We start from the raw sequence: 27,764 nt of genomic DNA, 5'->3' as shown, positions 1-27,764 counted from the left end.
TACCACAGAGAAAGTTGTGTTTGTATGAAATTTATGTGCACACAATACTGTAAATTGTAGTTGTTTCAGTGTTTTTCAACAGCTGTTTGTTTGGAACTAACACAGGCTTTTATTTTCCCAATAGAGTGGCAGGCTCACTCAAACGCTGTTTTTGATCTTGCTTGGGTGCCTGGAGAACAAAAAATCGTGAGTAAGCTAAAACTATCCCTTCCTTGTTTGGCCCTTTGTATGTGCCGTCACAAATTCCAGTGTTCTTTCCGTCTCTTCTATGATAAGATCACTAGTAGACCCAGTAACCTCACTCATACTTTCAAAAGTTGGTTTACCTGATATGCAGGTAAATCATTGTGTTCTGTTGTTTCATAGGCCAAAGGAGGCAATCTATCTATTAAAGAATTGTCCACAAGTGGATTCTTAAAGATGGAAATGTACAGAAGGTGGCCATTAGTAGGGGGCATTTTTAACCTTTTGGATATCTGCTGACCTTGTTAGCCATTCTTAAAAAAAATGTAAAGGGGCAGTATCCATGAATGAATCCAATTCTGTATCTTGCGGTTTGCCTAAAATTCATGATTGAGTCTCTTTTTACAGAATGCCTTTACAGTAATGGTTTAGATCCCATGCTTTGACCCAGCAGCTGCATATAAAATTTACAACTTACAATTTATGTATGTTTTACACAGTGCATTCAGTGCCATTCAAAGTAGAATCACTGAAATTTACATAACTAACTTAGGTCTAGTAATTGCAAAATTGGGGCCTGGCTATTTGTGGTTCAGTTACCTTTGAAACTTCTACTTTCGTATCCGAGTCATATTGTTGCTGCCACCTTCTAAGGCTGCAATCATATGCAGACTTGGGAGTAAGTCCCTTTGAACTTGCTGGAGTAAACACCCATAGGTTTGCATTGAGAGTGTCAAGAGTGTCTTTTATGCTGAAAGGAAACATGGTTTACCTTCAAAAGCTCATGCCAATACAAGCTATAGTCTTGGAGGGCAACAGGACTCTGCCTTTTTCTTTCTTTCTTTCTTTAACTACAATGATTAGCTAACTTCTTTATCTTTTAAGGTTACCGCTTCAGGAGACCAAACTGCAAAAGTCTGGGATATACGGACTAGTGAGCTACTGGGAGTCTGCAAAGGGCACCAGTGCAGCCTCAAATCGGTTGCTTTCTCTAAATTTGAAAGGGGTAAATATTCCTATTTTTTATTTCAGTATATCTCGCCACTTTTGAAGTCATCTGCTAATTGACCCTGTTAACTGGAAATGCCAGGAAATGAGCCTGAGACTTGCTTCTTGAGCCTGAGAAGCTTGCTTTCTGCCACTGTGTTACAGTCTTTCTATAGATTTATCACAGGTTTTTAAAAAGCTGCTCCAGTGTTACTAGGAAAGTTTGGAAATCCTTGGCTTTCCTTTGAATAGATGAGATTGTGGCTAGTCCTGCATAAATGGGGTAGAAGCCTCATGTTGGTACATCTAGGTATGTTGGCAGCCTTTGATGCTTTTGCTTCTGTGGTGATATTGTGTCCTTTTCAGAGCTTTGGTGGGTGAAAAGGCAGTGATTCCAGCTTAGCTCCTCAAGGTGTTTTTTTTGAGTCTTTCTCAGCCATCTAAACAGGACTCCTACTCCCCCGTGCTTGGTGCAGTGAAGAAACAGATAGAAAATAGAGATGTCATAGAGTCCAGAGCCAAAACCTGATGTTAAAAGAATTAGAGATTCCTCGTAAAGCAAGTTTCTTAAACTTCAAGTTGTTATGCAAAATACCTCCTAAATAATTACCGAGTTTAAATTAAATTGCAGGATTGCATATGAAAAATGTTTCAGTATTTCAATCTGAAATACTGAATTTCAATACAGTATTTCAATCTATTTTGTACTCTGAGAGTATTAAATGGCTCAGGACTGTCATACCTCAAGGACTGTGTCTCTCCATATTAACCAACCTGGACCCCACAATCATCATTTGAGGCTCATCTTCGTATGCCTGTGAGAGGTCTGGTGGGTGGCAACACGAGAATGGGCCTTTTCTGCACTTGTAGAATGCCCTAGCCAGGGAGCCTTGCCTGATGCCTTTGTTACATAACTTTAGGTGCCTGGTAAAAATGTTTCTCTTCTATTTCTCTTCTCAATCAATGGTCTTTTAAACAGCGGGAGGGAGATATTGTTTTTTACTTGTTACTATGTTACATATTTTTTGTATATGTACAGCTGCCCTGTGATCCTTGAATGAAGGGCAGAATAGAAATATAATTATTAATGATAAATTTTGCACTGTATATTCCACAGCTGTGTTCTGTACTGGAGGAAGGGATGGAAACATCATGGTTTGGGACACACGGTGCAGTAAGAAAGGTACATCCTATTATAATTCCAGTGCTGTTCACTTAATATGGGCTGAGTGCAGCATTCATAATGATTGCTGACTTTCCCCCCCTTTGTAGTGGTGTGATAGTAGCCTTCCAATTTAGTTTATTTACGAGCTCATTCTCTGTGTGGAACTGCCATGCAGCGGAGGTCCTTTTAATATTGTTTCTTGAAATTGCCTTTCAGATGGATTTTACAGGCAGGTGAAGCAAATAAGTGGGGCCCACAACATAGTAGACAAGCAGACTCCATCCAAACTAAAGAAGAAAAAGCAGAATGTGAGAGGACTCGCTCCCTCAGTGGTAAGGATTTGGAAGCTGAAGGCCATTCAGCGCCCGCTTGTACAAAGAAAAGAGACTAGCTTTATAGAATGTTCTGCTGCATAAGGTTGAGCTTTACCTTGGCTTGGTTCTTACATTTCTTATAACAACCAGCTAGGTTGGAACAGTTCAGCTACCCTGATGGAATGGCTGCTGCTAAGTGGCAATTGAGGAGTGCCAAAAGCAGCTGGTTTTTCAGCTGAGATGATGTAATACCCTTTCTTCCCTTTTCTCTTGCTTCTCTGCAGCCGATCTTAAACTTAGTCCTTGCAGTTAATAAGTAGGAATATCACTGGCTTCAGGGCATGAGCTCACATTCCATCTATGCCACTTCATCGCCTTGGTTTCCACCTTCTGTTAATATTAGGGCAGCAATTGGGGAGCAGGGAGAAGCTGCTTAATGGTGCTGTTTACAGGGAATGCTTAGGGTAAATCAAGGCTGAAACTACCTCACATAACTTTTCTGTGGTTTTCAGACAGAATTTCTTCCTTCTCCCTAGGATTTTCAGCAGAGTGTGACAGTGGTGCTACTTCAAGATGAACACACCTTAATCTCAGCTGGGGCAGTTGATGGGTAAGGAAGCAATTGCGGCAATTCTTTAATAAACCCTCCTTAGCTCCTGTCCCACATCAAGCCCATCTGGTACTAAAACAACAAAAAACAAGTAAGAAATATACCTGTATTTTACAGGTGAAGGGCAAAGATGGAAAGCCAATTTGGAATAAACACTGCTCCTTTGCTATATGTGTCCTCAATTTTGAGTTCGCTCAGGAAAAACTCCCTCATTTCCCTGTGGGGATGCATTTTGCCACAAGTTAAATTTTTTTCCTGGAAAGAAAAAAATTACCTAATGAGATAAAAGGAGATGGGGAGGAAATAGGTGGTGGCTCTTGGTTACATGCATACAGTTGAGCTGGAATGGGTGCATACATACATACATACATAGATACATACATACATAAAGCAAACTATGGATCAGCATATTGCCCTATTCAATTGTGAGTGCCCATATAAGCTGGTCACATTTTTAAGCAAATATCCACCCATGCAGTCATTGGTGGGGGAGGCAGAGGCAATGGAGCGTGGAATGCCTTATCTTGACACAGGGCTCTGAAGGAAAAGGCATGGCCTCCAATCTCGCGCCCTCCCGCAACATTCCATTCCCCTTGGTATGTGTGTTACAAATGAGAAAGAACTGTGGAGTTCTGAGAGGGCCTGTCTCTTGAATTTTAGCGTAATCAAGGTATGGGACCTGCGCAAGAACTACACCACGTATCGACAGGATCCAGTGCCATCCAGGTCTTTCAGCTACCCTGGGACCAGCACTCGTAAGCTTGGTATGTCTTAGCATTGTGCTGAAGAACTGAAGGGAACCAGAGTCCCTTAAAAACAAAACAGGTCTTTCTTTACTTTTTCACTTTACGGTGAGATACATTATGTAGATCTGTCCATCTGGCTTCAGCTTCGATGAACTTTTCCAGGAGAAGAGTGGGGAGTGCGGTCCTAATTTTCCTGGATCTTCTAGTTGCCTTCAATACTATTGACCATGGTGTCCTTCTGGATAGGCTTTATGGATTAGGGTTTAAGGGCACAGAACTTTGGTGGTTCTGTTCCTACTGGAGGACTGATTCCAGTAGATGGTGCCTGGGGACTGCTGCTTGGCCCTGTAGCATCTATATTGCCACCGCCCAGTGCTTTTCAACATCAACATGAAGGCTCTGAGTGGGGTCATCTGGGAATACAGAGCATGATATCAACAAACTCCACTCCTTTAACACGTAATTCAGTTTAGAAGCGCTGGATGAATGCTAAACAACTGGAACTCAATCCAGAGAAGGTGGTGGAACTGCTGGTGGGTGGCTTGTGTGGGTTGGTAATGATCAGCCTGCTGAGTAGAAGTTTGCAGTTTTGCTATGACCCTAGAATGGAAACGTGAGAGCTATCTGGGTGGGACTCCAGATGGGAGCATTCCACACTGCACCATTTTGCTGCAGTTTCTATCTATTCCTTCTATAGATTTCTTAAGCAGCTACTTGTTTATCGTACATTTGACATAGAGCTTTTTCTCGTCTAGGTTATTCTAGTCTTGTTTTGGACTCGAGTGGTACCAGCCTCTTCGCTAATTGCACTGATGACAATATATACATGTTCAGTATGTCGACTACAAGGACCACTCCAGGTAAGAATGATTAATATCGCACACTAGATTATCCTTAAACCTAGGTGCTCATGAAGCTTAGGTGAATATGGCATGTGTGTGTACATCGTCAAATCCTATGTGTATTTCCTGTAAAAGAACCTCTGCAGTGTTCAGTGAGCCTTGCTCCTTGCTGACTGGGGCTAATGGGAATTTTAGTCTAATGCATCTGGGGGCACCAGGTTGGCAAAGCTGCGCGGTTATCTCCACCTACATTTACCAAGAAGTAGGGCCACTGTATTCATAAAATCTAAATATTTGCTTGATTACTATAATGCACCCTATACACATCCATAGAGGATCTGCTTGTAATGGGTTATAAGTGATTAAATAAATACCCATGAAATATAGTTGTGAATTGTTACCATGTTCAGTTCCATATCCTATTATAATGGAGAGAAGTAGTTCTTGGGGTTTTTTTCCACTCTGCCACTTTAGCCAGTGGCTTCTCTTCAAAATCTGTTCTTAGGCCACCAGAGAGCAGCAAATACTGAAAGCCTGGAAAAGAGCAGGTGCTGCTCGCTTTCCCTTTTGTACTTCCTCTAATTCAAGTCTCTTCGCTATAGAGTTTATAGAGCATAATTACTTAAACTTTCTTCTCCACCCATCCCCTTTTGGAGGAAATGTGGTCTGAGACAAACTTTTCATGGACGTCTGTCTACATTCCAAGCATCTGAGCTCATACTATATCCTGTAATTTAATTTTGTACAATTTTAATAAAAATTGGCTAGGTCCAATGAACTTGTTTGGGTGTGCTGGGTGACTTCGCCAAAGGCAATTTTAAACACCTTATCCTGAGCCTTGCATTTATAGTCAAATACTTGATTTTTTTAATTAAGCAGTTGTGCAAACGTATACATTTCTGGCTGTAATAATAACATTGTTCTAGTGGCACCTGGATTTTTATTTATTTATTTCTTGGCAGGGAACTGGGGTGGGAGGTAGCAGTATAAGAAAAACATAGAGGCTGCTGGCAGCTGGGTGTACTTAAAGGAAGGAGACTGCAAAGGTAGCAAGTGTATGTATTCCCTTAATGTTAGGAAGCAAATAGCCCAATATGTCAAATCCACATACCAAAGAAACTCCTACCACCTTCACTGTTCTGAAGTCAGTTATCGCTGCAGGTTATGGTATTGTCGTCTATATGATGGGTGCCGCAATGAGCTTCTCTTTCAGGACTGAAAGAGGCCTCGGTAACGTTCTGTGCTAAGGCTAGGAATGCGCCCTTTCCCCCTTCACAGTCAACCCAGAGCTCTTGGCATCTGCACGTAACTCTCCCCATTAGTGACAGCCACTTCCAGTTCTTGACGTGCCAAGAGTCACAGCTATTTGGGGCAGTAGTTCCAAGGTGTAATCGATCAGGTGAGCTGTTACGGAGCCCTTAAAAATAGCCCACTGACCCGTGTCACCAAGCTGATGCATATCCTCCTTGAGAAATAGGATACCAGAGGCAGGAAGTGAGAGAGGAGCAGCTTCCCTGACACATGCTGGAGCTGCATTCTCTATCCAAGAAGTGCTGAATGCTAAGAGGTTTAAGGAAGCTGCCATAACTGGGGGCTTTGAAGACCGAGAAGCAGAGCAAAACTGCACTGCAAGGAGTACATAGGGTAACTGACTGGGGCGAAGGGAAGAGCGGGTCAGATTTGTTTTATTGCGATCTTTTCGTCAGCCAAACCAGGAACCTTTTGAAAAGCAGGGTATAAATCATTTGCCAAAATAATTTCGTTTTATCATAAACTGCTGGTGAAATCCTTGTCAGTTTTGGAATGCCAGACTACAGTAAGAGCCTCCTGGGCTGTACAGCAGGGTTGAGCAGAAGGCAGATCAGGATCTAATGGTCAATCTCTGGGTCATGAGCTGCAGACAGGCCCAGGTTTCTGACTCCTGATTCCTCAGCAGTAGTAGCAATAATGAAACAACCTTTTCCACCTAAATAAGCCTCCTAAAAATGGGGACTTTTGTGTGAAAGTTTCAGTTTTGGAAATAAATCCCTAAACTCAGATTGTGCTCAGAGGCACTCTTTTTAAAATTCTTGCAACTTTTGTTGTTGTTGCACCTGGCTCTTCTACTTGGTAGAAGGTGGAAGTTGGGGGGGGGGGGGGTTTGCTAATAAAAGGCAAAGTGGATCTGACAAGTCTGAAACTTGCCCACCTTTTGCCATGCAGACACACGTTCACTTTACAGCATGATTCCTGTTTGATCAGCGTGTAGACCATAAGATGAGACGCCTGAACTTACAGGCAGAATCCAGCATATATACACAAACATTGAGTTACTATTATACAATAACATTTAGTCATTGTGGGTAAAAGTTAGGAACTGCATTGTGGTGGTTGCTTGCCTTTGCCCTGAAATGTTAATAAGGCACTGGCAGTGTTTCCTTGGGTCAGAGTGTGCTTCTGTTGACTGTGTGAGCTTTCCCTTAATTGTGTGTCCACCCCTGCCCTCCGTAAGCCAATGCCCTCCCAGCCTGAAACGAAAGCCTCTTGAAGATGACTTCTGAAAAGCTTTGGACTGAACTTCCACTTTGCTCTTCTTCCATGTAGGCTTTGTGTCAAGTGAAGCAAGTTTCCCAACCATTTCACTTGTTGCTTAACTGAGCGCATCTGTTTCCAAACAAGCCCAATTTCTAATACTTTCGCTTCTGAAGTCGGTTGCTCAAATTTTACTAAATGGTGCAAAGTATTATGAAGGGTTGACGAAAGACTGCTGGGAGTATTATTTGACCTCTCATATTTTATTGCAAAGGGATGTTTCTTCAGCGGATAAGAGGATCTAGCAGCCTCCCCAACCTGGTGCCCTCCAGATGTTGAACTCCGATCAGCCCCAGCCAGCACTGCCAATAGTCAGGGATGGCTAGAGCTTCAGATCCAGGGCTACAATTCCCCAGAGTTCCCTGGGAAGCAGGACCGGTTGTTAAACCACTCTTCCAACTGTAGCTTTGGGAGGGGAATAGGCGTCTCCTAACAACTCTTGGCAACCTTAACAAACGGCAGTATAGGATTCTTCTGTGGAAGCCATGACTGTTTAAAAGTGGTATGATACTGCTTTATATGTGTAGTGCGGAAGGGGCCCTAATCCTCAGTGTATGTGACCTGGCAGGAAATGGATGCACTTTTGGTCTGTGCGTCTATAACTACTGACTAATCCTGAAAGTTTGGTTTTCTTTGTTGAATCTCAGGGTCCATTTTCAGTGGGCATCAAAATTCCAGTTTCTATGTCAAATCCAGCATCAGCCCAGATGACCAGTTCTTGATTAGCGGCTCAAGTGACCAGAATGCCTACATCTGGAAGGTAAGCAGCCCCATCCCCTGTGGCTGGTCTCTTCCACACCCAGTGAACACGGAGAGGAGGCAGAGACAGGATCATTGGGGGGGGGGCTGCTCCTAGCATTACTGTGCCAAGAGTATACAACTGTCAAGCCCAAATGCAAGTGCTGATAGAAAACAGCTAACTTCCTGCTTCTACTTTCTCTTGTGGCTCCTGGCTCCTGCTTATTTCAAGTTGCTGATCTTAATCTGGTTTTAATAGGCCTTTAAAAAATCTCTTTTGGTCCTGTTTACTCAGCCAGCTATGACAAGCTGAAAGTTCTTGCTTCATATTTAACAGAGTCTAATGGTTTAATTGTTTTGATTCTCTCCCCCCCCCCCCCGCACTTTACCCACTTCACAAGCTCTTTCGTCAGGTTTGTCTCTCTTCTTCCTCTCCTCCTGCTCCACCTTTCACCTTCCTAGCTGCTTAGTATTCGGGAGTTAAGGCCTTTGCATTATTAGGGTGGCTGAGCCAGAGCTTTCAGCAAAATTCCCAAGCACCGGCTAGCAGCTGAGAAGCTTAGCTGGCACACTGAGATGATGTGAGGAGGAATGCAAACGGCTTTTGCATTATTATTTCTCCACCCAAGGGCACTTAATTTATGTAGGCTTTTTTTTGTCCACCCCATCCAGTGTAAAACAAACTCAGTAAGAGATGTCTTCTGCTAAATTTTACTTATTAAATATCCAATACTGCCCTTTGTCCATAGATCTCAGGGCAGTTCACAACGTAAAATTGCAAAGTAAAAAAAACAAAAAATACATAATAAGAACAAGAACAAGCCAATAACCACCACCTCCCACTCCTACAACACATTTAAAAGGGCATTGGGTGTCAATCAGCCAAAGTTCTGGTTAAAGAGGAACATTTTTGCCAGGCGCCTAAAGGTGTATAATGAAGGTGCCAGGTAAACTTCCCTGGGTAGAGCATTCCACAAGTGGGAAGCCACTGCAGAAAGGGCCTATTCTTTTGTTGCCACCTTCCGCACCTCTCATGGAGTAGGCACACAAAGAAGGGCCTAGGATGATGATCTCAGGGTCCAGGTAGATTCATATGGAAAGAGGTGGTCCTTGAGGTATTGCAGTCTTCAGCTGTTTAAGGCTTTACAGGTGAATACCAGCACTTTGAATTGGGCCCAGAAGCTAATTGGCACCCAGTGCCATTGGATCAGTGTTATATGCTCAAACCATCTTGCCCTGGTGAGCAACCTGGCCACCAAATTCTTCACTAGCTGAAGTTTCAGAACAGTCTTCAGAGACAGCCCTGTGTAGAACACATTGCAGTAATCTAACCCAGAGATTACCACATCATATACAACATAAATTAGGCTGTCCCTGTCCAGAATAAGAATCTAGAGGGACCACTTCTTCCCCTGTCAACTTGGGTTGACTTTGGACACAGCAGGTACAAATCTGTGGTTGCACTTTTAAACTGTGTAATGGGCGGTCTTTCCTCATGTGTGATTCTTAAAACTTCTGTCCTAAATTCTGGAATGTTAGCGCTTGGATTCATTCATCTCTCAGCTACCAAAAACTGGATACAAGTTCCTTCCCACCACACTGTTCTACACCAGGAACACGTCAGATCCTGAGAGGGGAACAAAGAATGAAATTGACATCTGACATCTACATGATTCCTTTCCTTATTTTGAGCAGAGAAGCCAAAATCATAGCATTGGAAAGAACAGAAGGCTATATATCCCCCTCACCCCCTTGCCCCAAAGAATGATCCTCTGCCTTCCAGTGCCTCCCTTTCCCCACTGCATTCCAAGTCACTGTGCCATATGCAGAGATCAAGTGCACTACAGAAAGGCGGGTAGCTCAAGAGACGCCCCCCCCCCAAAGAGAGCCAAGCCTTTGCTGCAAAGCAACAGCAGAAACATGTATATCTTCTGTATTTTCAATACACAATCTGTCCAGCCCTTAAGTTGTCAGCTTCTGAGTTGGAAGAGACCCACTCTGCAGCTTTTCATAAATGTGGCCACCTTTCTCCTTGTCTTCTCTCTACTCTGGCTCCCTTTCTCTTCAGTTCACTGTAAAGTTCCATTGTTGTTGTTGTATAAAAAAAAGTTTGTGCTCTGTTGCTCCTGTCTGTCTTCTTTAATCCCTCTTTATATGCCTCCTGATTCCAGATCCTTAGCTGGACCAAACAATAGATCTCTTGTCTCATACTTTTTCTGTCTCTCTCTCTTGGCAAGTTAAAAAGCAGCAGTTCCAACAGAGATCCTTGGGGGAATCTCCCTTCTTGCATCCCTCCGTTGTGAGAGTTGTCAATTTATTTCTGTTCTCCACTTCCTGCTTTTTATCCAGTTTCTGGCCCATAAGAGGATTTATCCTTTTACCCCATGATTGCAGAGTTTCCTTAGGAACCTTTGGTTGAGAGACTTCTGTCAAAGCCTTTTTGAAAGTTGAAATACTCCGTTATCTACCAGTCTTCTCTGTTCCACTGAGATTTGAACTGGTGTCCTTTAATTGTCCTTCCCTTATGTTCCTCCTCCTTACTTTACCTCAAGTATATGTTTATTTAGATTATTATCTTGCAGATACAGTTTTGTGTTCTGTTAATCTTAAGTTATGTACTATACATTGCCTTGCTTGTTAGGTACTGAAAAACCATTATTCATTAGCTGTTGTCTCTGCGCAAAGCAATAACCTCTTCCACCTTCAAAGGAGCATAGGGGGCCACCTCTCACCAAGTCTTACGGTGGTCCATGTTGCTTGGTACTGTCAACACAGGCTGGCAGTGGCTCTTTAGGGTAGGGATTTCCCCCCAAACCTACCTGAACAGTCTAGGAATTAGGTCTGGCATCTTGCGCACGCAAAACATGCATTCTACCACTGAGCCATTGGCCATTTCTCTGAGCTAAGTCTTGGAGTTGAGGCCGGTTCACACAAGCAAAGCAGCCAGTCGTGACACTAACAAGTCATTCTTCATTGTGGCCTATCAGGTGTAAGACTGCTTGGAGATAATAACCATCACTCCCTGGGTGAACTTGCCTCACTTTTTGTCTGCACTGCATGCTGAACCCATGGGCTTAACTTCTCAAGAGACATTCCTGCCATCCTCCTTGTATTACATGGCTACCTGGCCCAACCCTCCAACTCCTTGTCCTGCAACCTGACCGTCCAATAGGAGGGAAATTTATTAAGACGTCTGTCACTTCATTGAGCACACAGGAGTTAGATCATTGCTTCCAGTTCCAACCTAGTGTCCTGAGGTAAAGTTCCCTCATCGCCATAACCTTCTCTGGAAGCAGTGTAATCAATATGCTGTAAGGAAAGGAGGTGCATTAGTAATAAAGAGCAAGATTTATTGTTACCTCAGCATTTGGGATACCTCAAGGCAGTACTCCACAAAAAGTATCCTGGTAGTTTCTTTTGTTGTGTACACAACTTGTTGTGGCTGAAAACTATGGCAAGAGGAGGCTGTGGAATATCCATTGTCCTTATGGGCCACTATAGGCACCCCACATGCAGCGCAGCTTCAAATGTGATTAATTCTAAGAAGCCTGAGTGCTTATCAGGAGCTGGTAGGGGAGAAGGCAGCCATTGGAGGTGAAAGCATTGGTCATGTCTTAGACAAGGGACAAGGACCTTTGGCCCTCCAGAAGTTGAATTCCAACTCCCATCAGCTAGTGGCCAGAGATGGCAGCAATTGCAGTCCAGATCTGGAGGGCTGCATGTTCCCTATCCAGGTCTATTGCAGGGCCTGGGTATTTGCTGTGGGGTCTTCCACCACTCTGCCTTTTCTGCACATGAATTGGCTCCGCCATTAGTGCAGATTTGTTTCCATGCAGAGATTGGCTGTTCTGGACAGGAGCGTCTTGCCAGCGTGCCAGGCCTGAATTGTAGGCTGACATTTGGGATTGTCTGTTTGTTTATTTGGTTTAAGAGCATTTATAAGCTGCTTAAAGTTTTGTAAATCTCTTGGCGCTGTGCAACATAAAATAACCATTTTCATCAAAACAGAAGTGCAGCATGAAACAGGAGTATAAAAGCATATTAAAAACAAATAAAATGGCTATTCAGGGAATTCAAAATCATAAAACAGGTTTTGAACTTATGGGCCACAGAAAGTCTGGGTAGTTGCAATTTCACAAGCTTTCTGGCAGGGGGTGGGTAGTGTTTTCCAACTATAGTAGAGCTAAGCCAAAGCTGGGCTTATCCATTTATTGCTCCATTGTGCATTGATTATTGCTCTAAAGATGAGCATTTGCAAGGAAGGATGTGCTCAAAGGTGTCAGTTACCTCTCAATGCAATCCCTAGGACTGGGACCAGCTGCTTAGGGCTTTTTTATTATTATTCCTTATGAATGTTGAATCCAGACCCAGCAAGAAGTATGTCTTTTTTCGGCCTGCTCTCATTAATAAGGGATTGTGAGATATTGCTACACACTGTGGAAGGGGGAAATGGCTAAATGTAAACACAGATACTCTCTCTACCAAGAGCTTTAGCTTTAGCTGTTCTCCTTAAAAGGGCTCTGGTTTCCATGTTGTTGCCTCCTTTGGCAAAGAGGATGGGTTTTGAACAGGGCATTTTCTAAATATATATAGGCAAGAAGCTGACCTAAACTCAGAGGGGGCAAAAACCTCTTTAAAAGGCACCACCTGACTTAACCCCAATCCTCACTATTCTACTTAAGAACTTTATGGATAGCTTTTCAAGCTGCCAGAACAATAAAGAGGAACTAGATCAGGAAAAGTAGAGCATCCTTTTTTTGCTTTTCATACATCCTTGCAAAGCTTCATTTACCCACATGGTGAAGAATTTAATAAAGTTCGCTTAGTCATCAGTGCAAATCCTCGTCAAATATCACATTGCTGACGGTGACTCACAGCTTTGGGAAGGAGAGCGGCTGAAAAATAGAATTGAGCATCTGAGAATCTGCTGCAGCTTGAGGTTAGCTTAGGTTACTCCTTATTCATTAGCGGCCTAATGAGTCAGAGTAGGTGGCGTGGCATTTTCTCCCGATTGCTTCCTCACCTGCGGCATGGCTAGGAGGTTTTCTGCCTCGGTCAGTACAGATAGCCAGGAGGAGTTATGCATAGAGGACTGTACTGAAATATTTTTTTTACACCTAAGGCACTTTCAGGATGGGGTGGGCATTCAAGGTCCAGAAAGTGGAGATCCCAGGGCCTCTGTCCGTCTTAGTGTCTCTCCAGAAAGAAACCGTAGAACAGGGGTCCTCAAACTGTCCACTCCCCAGGGACCAGTTGAGGCAGCTGGAAATTACTGAGTCCCACCAGTCGCAAAACAGTGATCAGGGGTCCATGCCAGTCACAAAATGACAGCGGGTGGAGGCAGAGTTTGTCATAACCAGCTGGAAAGTACCATCTTTGCAAATAGCTAGAACACCACAGTGTGGCAAGGAGTTCCAAAGCTTGACTTTCCTCAACCCAAGTACAACTTAGGTATCCCATTTTAGGCGGTATTTGCTGCGCCAGAGAAGACATTCTTTTATATTTTTTCCCTTCACACCCCCATATGCCTTTTATCCCTCAAACTTCTCCCATTCTCCTTTCATACTGAGCTCTCTCCAGTTTCTGGTTTCTTTTTATTCATACTCCCTTGCCTCTTTAAGTTCACGTCTTCCTCCTTTTAATAGCTTTCCTATTTCCTATCTCCTTCCTTTATATCCCCAGTTTTTTTATTCATATAATAATAAATAACACACTAACCTTTTATCTTGCTTTCTGATACTCTTCAACATCTCCTCTGGCCCTTTCCCATCTGAGCCTTCCCTCTCTCTCTCTCTCTCTCTCTCTCTCACACACACACACACACACACACACACGCAAGCTCCTCTGCCACACAGTGTGCAAGGAGCTGCTGGTCATGACATTAGTCCTGTCAAAAGGCCATGGCATAGCTAAGAGGTGGACCAGGCAAGTGAAGAGGCCCCGGGTAGGCTGTGGCACTCGGCCCCCCTGAAAGCGGATAAAGGCCACACCCCATAGTCGCCTTTGACTCACAGCAAGCAAATCTAGCAACAAGGCCTACTGAGGTTTCTGAATTCATCGCAGTCAAACAGAACCGGTTGTTTCTGTATGAGAAGCAGAAGGGTGTTGCCTTGACCTTTCAAGAAAAGAATTCTGATTTACAGATAGCTTTCTATATGGACGTTCTGTCTGCACACTGCAACAGGGAATCTAACACAGAATTGGGCTTCCAAAGGATTTCAGCCTAATTCATCAGAGCAAATTACTTTGCCTTGTGGATTTGCAGAAGCATTTGAAAGTGTCCTGGTAAATCAACCAAGGAGTCTCAAAGGGAAAAGCAGGAATGCTGAAGTTGTGTGTGTTTGGGAGGTGGTGGGGATTTTTGTGCTGTGCCCTACATGGGGCAGAGGATAGTCTGAAGGCACATGCTACGCTGCTGAAGCTAAGCAGATCTGTCCCCATAAGCTCTCTGGGTATGAGCCTGCCAGGGAACCAGAGGTAAGCTGCCCTGAGCTTTTTGGAGTTACAGCAGGCTGTGCAAGGGTGACTGAAAAAAATCAGTACTTCTTTCTACTCTCCCCTGCTCCCCACGCCACCTGTCTCATAATCTTTGTTGCCACCCCTTACTTTTCCAAGATATTCTGCATTATTTGAGAATGGAAAAGATTGCACTTGAAGTGACTCATACATAGCTGTTAATTTTGCAGGTTCTTGACAGGGTACAGGGTTTTGGCTTTATGCCAGCGACAGAGAAGCTGTGATCCTTCAAATATTGCTGGCCTCCAACTCCCCCATCATCCCTGAGCATTTCTCATGTTGGTTGGAGCTGATAAGAGTTGGGAGTCCAGCAATATTTGGAGGACCGCAGGTTTCCCAACCCAGGCTGATGTAATACAGGATGTGTCCAACATATGTATGGATTTCTAGCTTTCCGTACCTGCACACTTAAATTTATTCCCTATTACTTTTCCTGGGTTAAAAATGCTTGTCTTTTTTTGAAAGACGTCATTCATACCAAGGCTGTCTGCAAAATATACAGTGGTGCCTCGCAAGACGAAATTAATTCGTTCCGCGAGTTTTGTCATCTTGCGATTTTTTTCGTCTTGCGAAGCACGGTGTCGGGAAAGTTTTGGAAAAGCTTCAAAAATCACCAAAGTCTTCAAAAACCTCAAAAAAGGCTACCACACCGCATTCTATGAGTTGCTCCTCGAAGTCAAGTCGCAACTGTATTAACGGTGTTAAGAAAAAGGAAACAAACTTGCAAGACATTTCCGTCTTGCGAAGCAAGCCCATAGGGAAAATCGTCTTGCGAAGCAGCTCAAAAAACAAAAAACCCTTTTGTCTAGCGAGTTTTTTGTCTTGCGAGGCATTCGTCTTGCGAGGTGCCACTGTAACTCTAAGGTGTTAGGAAATGGAGATTTTGTAAGCGCCACTGATGAGCTGGGCTTATGATGCCTGTTCTGTATGTGGCAAGGTTTGTGTGTGCTGTGATTCTAGAGCTAGGATGTGGAAGTTATGGCACTCCAGATGTTGTCAGACTCCAACTCCCTCCAGCCCCTCTGCCAGAATGGCTAAAGGTTGGGGATAAGGGAGTCATAGTCCAACAACATCCGGTAAGCCACAGGTTTCCCTATATCAGTCCTAGGGTAAGATGGGGAAGGAAAAAGCAGGAATGGTGGTTCTGAGTGCAGAATTTAGACTTCTGACAACCTTATTTGTTTGTTTTAAAATCATGTTACTTAAAACACTGAACAGGTTGTGGGGTGGGGTGGGGAATATATATAATTTTTAAAAGAAGCTCATGGGATGTATGGCTGACAAGATATCTCAGTCGGTAGAGCATGAGACTCTTAATCCCAGGGTTGTGGGTTCGAACCCCACATTGCATGAAAGATTCCTGCATTGTGGAGGGTGGGGTTGGACTAGATGACCCTCATGACCCCTTCCAACTCTACAATTCTATGATACTATATAAGATATGCTTGAAAGTGTGCAGCCAACAGCTTCTGATATCTCTGAAGCCAGGAATTGATGTGGCAGCTGAGTTACATTTCCAGTTGTTGATAAGTGAAGGTTGTGTCCTGCATCGTTCTTTCCCCTCGCTACAAGTGCGACAATTGGTGCAAACTGAGCAAAATAAGCGAGGCCTTGCAAATTTGCATGATTTGTACAGCTTCTTTAGGTGCAGAATTTGGATGGCTTTTAACATTTTGTATGTGTGTGCACACACACACATTTCCTCGGCATGCCGCTGGTTTCTCAACTTCCTTTTAAACTTGCACTGTTTGAAAGGCAGCACTGTTTGGTAATGGTGGATTACAGAGCAGATTTTGCTAACTTGGCGCCCTCCACATGTTTTGTACTACAACTCCCATCAACCCCAGCTCTGCTGGCTGCGGCTGACGGGAGTTGTAGTACAAAACATTCAGAGAGCACCAGGCTGGAAAATATCCCAGACTGATGTTTGCCCTTCTGATACTTAGATGTTTTGATGTTCCGGTGTCTTCGCTTTTCTGACTTTCTCTGCAATTCTTCCTTTCTATAGGTATCTGAGCCCCAACTTCCTCCCATGATGCTCATTGGCCACTTGCAGGAGGTCACCTCTGTTGCCTGGTGTCCATCTGACTTCACTAAGGTTTGCTTCCACGTTTTCAAAGTCTCTCCTTATGCCTGCCTTCTGAAAGAAACTCCACTAACAAAAGCCTAAATATAATTTCTTTTCATTTGCTTCAAAGCAAAAATAGCTTCTCCTGCCCAGATAGCCTTACGCCCTTGGCTATACAACTGACTCTCCCACTGTGAGATGAGGCAGATGAAAGGACCTTTTTTCAGTTGCAGAGCACCGTTTGTGGAGCTCAGAAGGACCACTGGAAAGACCTGTCAGGTGTATACATGGGCCACTGGTATCAAACTATGTGCCTTACTAGAAAAGCTAATCAATAGACTGAAACTGACATGGGGACAAATAGAAGAGTACGCCTTCACTTTGGTATAACTCCCCTTTATCACATACACAGCCCAACAAGACAACAACAAGAACCCACCAATAGCATATGAATCAGTATGGCTAGCTTGACCCAATAATTCCTCCGCCACCACACACACACAAGCAAAAAAAAATCTCACTACAACCAACTAAAGACAACCAACCATACCCCAGCTCCCCCATCCCTCTCACTACCAAGGAAATGTAATAAACAAATAGAAAGAGAACCTACCCAAGTGACTCTGACATAAAATCTCACGCATGCACTAAGTCAGTGTTTCCCAACCTTTTTTGGGCAAAGGCACACTTGTTTCATGAAAAAAATCTCAAGGCACACCACTATGCCAGATGGGGAAAGGTCACTTTTTACTTATGTAAAAAAAAATAAAAAAACAGTAACAGCATAGAAGGTAATGGTTAGGCTAGCATCCCTCTTCCAAATATGCTAGATTTTTATTTGCAGGGACTGTTCTACATGGGAAAGCATTCAGCACTGTCATTCTCCCATCTGCCATCTGAATTGGTACTATTCTGGGTCAACTTACTCTGCTGCATGTGTAGATGAAAATGGCACCAAGTGTGGGGGAGGGGGCAGAACAGGTTTCAGATACAGGATATTAAGCATACACTTACTTCAGATTGAACTGGTTGCTTGCTTTGCAAGTTTTCATTTCCCAAATGACTGCCTTAGCAAGCGCAATACCTACCAGGCTCAACGCCGGTCTCACGCTGCCGCTTCCCGCGCTCTCAAGGACCCGGGAGGAGGAAGGCGTGAAGGGAATCCCGAAGGCGCGAAAACCTCACGCATGCGCAGGCCTTCCGCCTGCGACAGCCCAGTAGGCCGGCCGAAGCGAGCGGCGATGGGATGTGGGAGGGAGCTCGCTCGCCGCCCCGCGTGTGCCTATGTGGGGCACGTTACAGCCCCGTGATGTCAGCGCCACGCAGGCAGCCAGGCAGGCAGACGGCGAGAGCCCCGCGCTGGGCGGCCTCTCCTCGCCGCCCCGCCTCTCGCCGCCCGACTCGCCCACCTCCCTCCCACGGCACACCAGGCAACGTCTCGCGGCACACTAGTGTGCCGCGGAACACCGGTTGGGAAACACTGCACTAAGTAAAAGAATATACGTTTTACCATCCCAACCCCCTCTTATCTTCCCCAGCCTTCTACTATATACAACACTAATGTCTCACAACAAATGTAATTGATCTGTAGAAAACACAACTTGAAAAAAGAGACAATGCACATACTTTTGTAAACTAAGACATTTTTTAATAACAATAATTTTATTTATTTTTAAGGCCTTCTCTGGCAAGGTTATCTTTGCACCAGGCAAACCCTTTTTTTATTCTCACATGTTCTTGTACATGGAAGACGTGTTTGCTTAGTTCTTCATTTCTCCCAATCCCTTTTCCTCTTGTGATGTGTCTTGTCAAGATTGTAAGCCTAAAGACAGGGGCTATCTCCCTTGTTTGTTTTGTGTGTGTGTGTTTGATTTGTAAGCTCAAGAGTGGATTAATAAATCCTGTCAACTGAAGAGCTAGTACCTCTTTGTGGAATTCTTTCCCCAATAAGGTTTTTAATATTTCATCATTTACAAAGTTACAGGTTTCAAAACTGAATATCTCACCATTCCAATAGATTGTCAAAGACAGCTAACAACATCACTGTTAAAACAATAAAACATTTTAAAAAATGGATTTACAGAATGAAACAACAGCATAAAACATAATCTATAAAAAGCAGCAGCAGAAAATGCAAAAACTACAGCCAGCATCTCATCTTGGTAGCATAGAGACCTATTTGGCAATTATTGGAACCAGATGTTATAGCCTAAAGGCCCATTTCATACCTTTTTTCTCTTGCTATGTTTTATTATATTTTAATTCCATAAACAGCTCTGAAATTTATTTAAGAGGCGGTATAGAAATCTATTGATTTAAACTTAATAAGACAGGTGGTTTTAAAAAAAAATTACTGACTCATAATTCTGCCAGGCTCTAATCTGAAATGACATAGCATTACATCCTAATAAAGAGAGAGCCTGAGGTTCTCAATGTAGCAGGATAGCTGCAAGTCCCTTTTCTGACACATTTACCATTCCCAAAACTCGCCACTCTTCCACTGTTTGTTAGCGAGTCAATATCTTCCCTTGTTTGTGAAGTGTGGCATTTCTCAGATGGCTCCCTGTGCTCTTTTGCAGATTTCCACATGTTCAGACGACAACACCATCAAGATTTGGCGCTTAAAGCGAGGAACCAAAGAAGAGAACTGTCTAGACAAAAGCAGCTTGGTGGGTTGGGCCTGCCAGAAGAAAGTCGGAGAACAAAGTGGAACAGGTAAGAACTTCCGAGACGCTGACAAATGTTCTCTCCTGTGCAGTAGATTTGTAGCTTCGGGGCAATTTCTTTAATAAAGCAGAGGCATAGCATAAATTAGGTTCAAGAACGGTTTTCGCAACAGCTATATGAAACTGATGTCTTGTCAGTGTGTGAGATACCTGTGTAGCCGGAAGATGATTTTTTCCACCCCACTGCATAGCTCATGGAAGACTAGTAATTAAAAGTACATAAGCCTAATTCAGGTTATCAGTTTGATGTGCAGCTGAGAGAATACAGCTGCCACAGAATATGAACGTGTGTATTCAAGGTAACAGGTTGAATGCCAAAAAGCATTGCAGGCATGTGGCAAAATTGTGGCTCGGTGATTACCAGCTTAAAACAGCATTTAAAGGCATGGTAAAACCCAATCTTGCTACAGATTTGTAAGAAGTGGAAGCATTCAAACAGCTCTGCAAGTTAATGCAGTAAGCAGGTCACCTGGAGCTGATTATGTTGGCCCTGAAATCAAGAATATTTTTTTCTTATCTATCTTTTAAGGATTCTCTGTGAATTATGCAAATAAAGAAAAGTTACAATTGGTTGTATTGCGTAGTCCAGAGGTTCTCAGACATTGTGCTCCCAGGGCCCACTTGAGACAACTGAAAATTACTGAAGCTCATCAGTCATAATCAGGCAGCCTTCCTTCCCACCTAGCTAACAGGACGAGTGGTTAGGGATGATGGGAATTGTAGTTGCAAAACAGCTGGAGGGCCAAGTTTGGCTATCACTGCTCTATGGTTTTAACCTTTAATTATAAACTTCAGCATGTTATCCCACAAACAATTGGTTCTAGATTATTTAATATTCCTCCAAAAAATACAGTTTTATTGTTTTGTGATCATGTGGAAAATTCAGTAATCTGTCACTTCACAATTGTTGAAGCATACCCATGGAAACACTCTTCCCCCCTATCCCTTTCTTCCCACAACTCAATAACAAAGAAGAAAAAGAACCACCAACGTGGTAAAACTGTTTCAGTGGATTGTGATTGAATCACACAATTCACACTTACTCACCAAGGCATAAGACAGTGGCATAGACCACTTGCTAGCACAACATTTATTATTGGTGATAGACTGATCCTATGGTACAGTTTAAAACAACAATACTCTGGATCATGCTCCCTGCCCTGGGATTTCACAGTAATAGGGAAACAGGCTGCCTTTCTGCTTGAGGCATAAAGCCTCTCTCATAATATGTTCTCCATAGTCTCATTTACAACCATACACTTACAGGTACAAGCATACAGTCCATTCACACACAGTCTATTTTAAGCAAAGAAAGTAAAGTTAGTAAACTGAAACAAAAGCAAAAGTTCAGGTCTCTTGAGATGTGCCAAGACATTCTTCTTCCTTCAGTTCAGATGTAGTTGCAGCATCCTGTGCTGCTGATCTCTTCATGGTGTTCGGATCATTCTTTCTCTGTTCCCAATGTGTAGTTAGAAAGCTTTTCATCCTGAGGAGTGACTTAGCAGCCATCTTGTGGCTAAGATAGCCACACACCCTAATTCCATAAGAATTGTATAATAGATGTCAATAAACAAAAATACCAGAAATTCAACTGCATACTGTAGAGTGAAGTGCACCTATCACATGCATGCTCGCTCTGTGGATATCACTGAAAAAGGGGCAGCCCAGATTGCCAAAGGGATAAGGCACATTTTCTTTGAGGAAAGGCTAGGATTTGGAGTGGGGGAGGCGACCTGGAAGCTGCATGTGCATAATGAGGAATAGAATGAGTCAATAAGGAGAAAAGTTTCTGCCTCCATAAAACGAGAACTCCAAGGTCAGCTGATGAAATTGATGGGCTCTAGGCTCAGGAGACTAGAAATGCATGATTACCATGTGTAATTCACTGCCACAAAACATAATGGCCACTAGATTAGAGGACTTTAAAATGGGCTGGAGTAAGACATAGAGGAGCTTTGGTCATAATTATTAACCATAAGCCTTAATGGAGCCTGATGTCTGGAAGCAGTATACCTCGGAATGTCAGATGCTGGGAACATAGGGTTGGGGGGGTGGAACCCTCATGCTCATGCCCTGTGAAGTCTTCTTTGGACCTGTATCTCTGAGGGAAATAATGCCAGGCTAGGTGGACACTTTGTCTAATCCAGCTGGGCTGCTTTTGTGTTATATTCTTACCCAGAGGGCAGGGAGAGCTCTTTCCCTCTATTCCACCATTTAAAAATAAAAGCTTTTGGAGTAGTTTTCCCAGTTGCTAAAAAGATTGGTGATATCTACAGAAAGGAAACAGAAGGAGCTGGCTAGAGTCCTCTTAGCAACTCATAAATAAAAAAATTCCTGAAAGAGGTACCTGCTCTGAAGGAAAAGTAGTGTTTGGTTTTCTTTTCCAATGAAAAAGTAAAGTTAAATAAATAAATAAGCATGCATGCATGCATTGCCGAATTGTGGGAAAGATGCCCTGCTGGGGTGCAAATGTCTTACAGCAGTGGTTCCCAATTGGGGATCTGTGTAATCCTCCCAGGGGGTCCGTGGCACATAACCACCAGCTGTCCAAGACATCCCATTTGGGGGGACTGTGCTCTTGTGTGGGTCACATGCAGGAGTGCAGGCCAGTTGTGTGCTGGAACACATTGGAGGGTATGGTAGCACAATTCACATAACAAAAACTACCACAGAGATATCAAGAAGAAGAAGAAGAAGAAGAGTTTGGATTTGATATCCTGCTTTATCACTACCCTAAGGAGTCTCAAAGCAGCTAACATTCTCCTTTCCCTTCCTCCCCCACAACAAACACTCTGTGAGGTGAGTGAGGCTGAGAGACTTCAGAGAAGTGTGACTAGCCCAAGGTCACCCAGCAGCTGCATGTGGAGGAGCGGGGAATCAAACCCAGTTCACCAGATTACAAGTCCACTGCTCTTAACCACTACACCACACTGGCTCTCAACTTTTTCAGAAGTCCATGGCTTGTCTTTTGAAAAAACAGGGGGTCTGCAGTACTTAGCTAATTGGGAACCACCGGCTTACAAGATTAATGAAATGGTTAAAAGTTAAAGAGCTCCTATTCTTCATGGCAGTGCTATTCTTCACAGCAGTGGTGGGGAACCTGTGGCCCTCCAGATGTTGCTGAACTCACATCACCCCTGATCGTTGGCCATGCTGGCTGGGATTGATGGGAATTGGAGTCCAACATCTGGAAGCCATCAAATTCTGGGCAGCTGTGAGATGCAATCGTGGCGGCAGCAGCAGCAGCAGCTGTATGTTTACAGTTATCTTTAAAGCTCATTTACCTGGCCAAGCTATGTTTGGGAAGGGGTGTGCATGTGTCTATTACTGTTCTAGGACAATGCAGCACAAGGAATGTAAACAAATGGAGTTTCCTGGTTCAACCTGGCTTGTATAAATAATAATAAAACCATCTTTATCTAAATCCTCTGGGTAGGGCATACAAATATTTGGATTAAGAGGAATTCTAGCTATGTAGTGCTGAACTAGTGTTTCAGAGCTAAGGTTTATACAACCTCCATCCCCACCCCAAAAGTTTCCTGAGTAAAATCGGTACTTCTGGGCTTTGTCCGCAGCCCTAAGCACCTCCTTGGGTTGTATCCTGCCCATCCATGGGACTGCAGTGGCAGATACAATTTTAGTTGCTAAACTGTAATCTCAAATCCAGAAATCCTACTGTGAACAGAATTACCAGATGGGTTTATGCTATTTATTGTACTGTTGTCAGTGTGCTTGACACTTAACAGGGTGATTGCAAGACAGATCCCTACTCTGTGGAGGTAACAGGAAGGATATGCATTCAGTCCAGGCCACTAAATTATGACTTGACTTTTCCTGCCCTACAGTCCATTCAGAGCAAATAGAAATAGTGTGGCAAATTATTCAGGACAGTGTTCTTCTTCCTTACTTGTATTTGCAGAAAAAGGGGGCATTAGTGGAGAGGATAAAAGAGGACATTCGCATGCCCTAGGTTCAGAATAGCAAGTTGGAGTGTGGCATGTGCAAAAGAGCAGGGAGCTTGTAGGGATTTGCCCTGAACAATTGCAGTTGCTGCTGTTTCTGTCTGAATTGAGAGGCTTTGCAGTCCTTGCCTTTCTGCTCAGCTTAGTTTTACAAGTAAATGAGCTAGAACCTCAAACTATTAATAACCACTACGATTCATGAAGATCCAATTGATGTACTAAAGCAATTTTGTATGGGTCTGTAGCTGTGTAGCAAATTATTGGCACCAGACCTAATATCTTGATCTTGGGGACCAGACGTTTTTCAATTCTATCCCAAATCCCATGAGTTTGTCTAAAAAAAACCTAACAAACCCAAAAGGTATGCAAGAACCACTGTGCCAGACCCACAAGAGAGGGTATCCCAGATACTGCTTTTGACCGGGGACTGATTTTTTCACCTTCACAAATGGCTTCTTTCAACCCAGAGAAATGGAAGAAAGGGATTGTTTTGCCAACATAGAATTCACTCGCAGGAAACTTGCAGAACAATAGGAGGGTATGTGCCAGTTCTTTCGTGCTGTGTGTATCTCGTGTACACACGCATACATCATTGTCCTCTTAGGAAACCTACTTTTAAAAAAACAACTTCCTATTGATACAGAAGTAGTTGTTAAATCTCCCAGCTTGAAAACTGCAAGTGATGTCCGTGCTGGATATTTACAGTCAAAAAGTTGGCTCTTGTTAGGAAAAAAATGTGATACCTTATTCTTTATTCAGCTCAGGAATGGGAAAGGAAGTGCAAGGATCGTGCAGACATAGGCAGACTTCCTACATACTTTGGCTTTTTGAACACCAAACATGTGCTATGTGCACACAATAGTTATTTGCACTCCGATTCACTGTTGCCTTAACCAGGTACTATTTTATTTGAATAAAACGTGCATCCAGCTAGTGATTGGCACAAGCTGCGGCTGTGCAGAGACTATTAAACTGACGGCAATATAGAGCAAGCTCTTCTTCCCTCTCACTTCAGAGCTATAAGCTGGGAGGCAGGGTGCCGTACAAGTATTTGAATCCTTCAAGAAGATGAGTCTTGCTTCAGTGTTTGTTTTACTTGCACACACATCCATAATTTTAGGCTGCAATCCTCCAAAGTTTGCAGTGAGAGACCCCTTGACTATGTGGAATGCTAGTATGTCCTGATTGTGCCCTTGCTTTCTTCACACTTGGGATGCTTTGTCCTCATCTGGGCTTTGTGTTTTACCTTCAGGAACTCAAAGCAGAAGCCAAGGGACTCCTGCTAAAGCCTCTCTGACGGGCAGCCCCCCTATTTCTTCGCCGCAGCCTGCAGTGTGCGCTCCAGCTTACACCGGAGATCTTCCTCTTCCCTCCAGCACACCAACATCGTCATCGGCCAAACCTCCAGCCACATTGGCCTACACTCCAACAAGGCAGAAGGAAACCGCTACAGACACAATGCCCAAGCCACCTCCTCCTTCAGTTATGTCCATTCGGCAGTGGGTTACCAAGACTCCAAATGTATCTTCCCATGTGAAAGCCGCAGCAGAGATTTCTCAGGTCCTCGCCACTTCTGAATCGTCACATCTGAGGTGCGAGGTGCGAGCCAAGAGGAGGCTAGACTCCAGCAAGGAAGGACCTGCCAAGTGCCTAAGAACCTGCAACTGCGTGACTGATCTTCACCCGGCACCTAAAAAATCCAGGCCACAGCAGGACACTTTGGAAGCAGACTTAGAAGGGGAAGGCTGCCTGACCCTCAGTGGTCAAGCTCAGGCCGCTGAAAGCCTGGAAGGGCCTTCCCCACCTGGAAATCCTTGTTCCCCTGCAAGCTTCTCAAACCTTTCGCTTCCTCTCAAGACCCTTTGTGGGAAAATGGCTGACAAGGAGAACGGTTCTCCAGACAAAAGAAACTGGCTGTCTGCTTTAGGGGACAAGCTACGGAATAACAAGCCTACTTGTCCAAATGGGTCTGGCTGCAGCTCCCAGCTGTTGCGGAATCTGAGCACGAGGCGACAGGAATCTGGGACAGGAATTGTGTCACCAGGGCCTGTAAGTACATTTAACGTGGCTACAACATCTTTGATGTTTGAGTTTATTTCTGGGGTTCCCCGTGTGTGGTGCCTGAGGAGACCCTGCAGTCCCTCAGATACTCCACTTGTTACATGCCACACCCAATGTTTAATTTATGTATGTGTGTTCTATTTTTGGAGGTTTCCCCCTTTCAAAAAATTTTGGCACTGCTTTGGTTCGCCAGAAGCGGCTTAGTCATGCTGGCCACATGACCCGGAAGCTGTACGCCAGCTCCCTCGGCCAATAAAGCGAGATGAGCGCCGCAACCCCAGAGTCGGTCACGACTGGACCTAATAGTCAGGGGTCCCTTTACCTTTTACTAGGACATGCCAGGCACAGATGAAGTAGGGCAGCCCATTTATGTGAATGTTTACCCCACCCTGTTCTATTGCTCAGAGTGGCTTGAGCATTTTTAAGCGTTTTCTGCCTTCCCTTCAATCCCATTTTAAAGGCTTTGATGAGGGTTGTTGCTGACAGCGGGAAACAGCACCGGGAAGCAAATCATCCATTGTTATCTGAGTTTCTTTTCCTGCTCTGTCACAGCAGGCAAAGCTGCAGCAATAGATACAAGGAAGTGGAGCTTAGCTGTGTAATGGGGATGGAAACATTTATAACAGGACTGCTGCATTCCATTCCGTGATAGGAAGGACACTTTGCTTTGGGGTTATGGGAAACGTATTTGCCATTTTTTGGAGACCAGGACAGAACTGGGGTTCTCTTGCTCCATGGGTAGCTAACTTCACCTTGCTTAATTTCTCTGGTTATGTTTTCTGGAAGGCAGTGGTACTTCATAGTGCAGATCCTGCACTCTGAGAGTTGCAGTGAGGATGACACTACCTCACTCAGATGATGAGTGGGTAACTCAGGGCTGCCCTTTCCTTGAGAGAAGAAGGGGGTTCTGTCCTTGCTCAGCAGCATCAATTTGATACTTATGGACTGCAAGGCTTGCATTCTGCGGTTTGTTGTCTTCTCAAGAGCCAGTAAGGTGTAAGACTTGACATGATGCTTGATAGCGTCTGGGTTCACATCCATGCACAACTATGTTTTCTGCTGTGGGGGACAACCACATTGTGCCAGTTTGAGAACTTTGTTGTGCGGAGAGGAATGAGACAAAAGTATTATAAAATAAGTACTTGGTACTTGGTACTTTTGGTACTTCTGCAAAACTTGGGGTTCCCCAGAGACTGCTGATACCTCAGCATTAATGGCGCTGTTTTGGGTACATGAGGATCCTGAGGAAGTTCATTATTAGGATTCAAATTTCTGGTCTAGAATGGCTTTAGAGAGGATATTTTTTTAAAAAAATAAATAAATACATATCCAATGTGTATAAGTGTGTCTGACCTGATACATAACTCTGCCTTTCTTTTCCCCTCGCAGGGCGTAGCTACTTTGGTTCCCATGAGGAAGATTTGCACATACTTTGAGCGAAAATTGCAGAAAAACTGAGGAGTAACATTCTTCTAGACTTTCTGTAATGTTGTAGCATACTTGATATTACTGTGAGTGGATTTGTGCCACCCATTGAAAGACACTGTTGTCTTTGGACCTTAATAAAATTAACTTCCTGATTTATTTTTTAAAAAAATTTATAAAACCTGTTATCCATTTATTGCATTTAATTAGTTAATCCACCAGCTAAGGGGGGATATCTGCTCAATTAATGTATAGGAACAGATAGATTTTAAAATATAAACTGTGGTGTGTGTGTTTTTAATTGTAATGTTTCTACCAACCTTTTTCTCAAATCCTTTGTATTTCTTTGTTGGAAATATGTTTTGCCATGTCTGGCATACTGCTTTCAATGGAAGGAGGTTTCAAGTACAACATTAGCACCCTGCCTTTAATAGTAAAATTAGATACTTAGCTGAGCCTCTGACTCCCATTGAAAGAAACATCTATATTTTGTGCTGCTCATTCTTCCATTGTTGCAACAGTGCAAATGTGACTTGTTTTATATGAATGCAGAGTTTCTTAACATCCTTGGCTACTTTTCCCTTCTTTTCTAATGGAGTTCATATGAATGGGAGGAGGAAAAAACATTTAATACAGTACTGGGGAAAATACTTCACCCATGCCTTGAAGCGTCATTTGAAGGAATGCCTAAGTGACAGCATTATTGTCACCATAGTTCAGAGAAGTGAGGCAGAAAGCCTAACACCCTGACATGTGAAAGACTCACTTCTTTTCTCAGCCCTCTGTTTTTATTTTCTTTTAACAAAATTTATAGATTTATAGATTGCTTGGTTGCACAACAGCAGATATT

The 27,764-nt window shown here is 43.6% G+C and overlaps 1 protein-coding gene across 1 annotated transcript in view; it reads left to right on the top strand.

The window, feature by feature from the left end:
• The window catches only part of DTL (denticleless E3 ubiquitin protein ligase homolog), a 30,689-nt gene extending 3,211 nt beyond the window's left edge, over positions 1–27,478 (top strand). The window contains exons 4-15 of the mRNA XM_083494384.1: positions 125–186; positions 1,069–1,189; positions 2,288–2,353; positions 2,552–2,667; positions 3,186–3,259; positions 3,920–4,023; positions 4,761–4,865; positions 8,066–8,178; positions 16,681–16,770; positions 19,320–19,455; positions 24,681–25,477; positions 26,879–27,478. Of these exons, the coding sequence (XP_083350510.1) occupies positions 125–186; positions 1,069–1,189; positions 2,288–2,353; positions 2,552–2,667; positions 3,186–3,259; positions 3,920–4,023; positions 4,761–4,865; positions 8,066–8,178; positions 16,681–16,770; positions 19,320–19,455; positions 24,681–25,477; positions 26,879–26,947 (1,853 nt within the window). The 3' untranslated portion in view covers positions 26,948–27,478. The remainder of the gene's footprint in view (positions 1–124; positions 187–1,068; positions 1,190–2,287; positions 2,354–2,551; positions 2,668–3,185; positions 3,260–3,919; positions 4,024–4,760; positions 4,866–8,065; positions 8,179–16,680; positions 16,771–19,319; positions 19,456–24,680; positions 25,478–26,878) is intronic.
• Positions 27,479–27,764: the final 286 nt, after the last annotated feature.

Source organism: Podarcis liolepis (assembly GCF_965112155.1).
Source record: "Podarcis liolepis genome assembly, chromosome: 3".
NCBI classification, from domain to species: Eukaryota; Metazoa; Chordata; class Lepidosauria; order Squamata; family Lacertidae; genus Podarcis; species Podarcis liolepis.
Note: the sequence above shows the minus strand (reverse complement) of the source record. Positions and strands in the feature narration are given on the sequence as shown.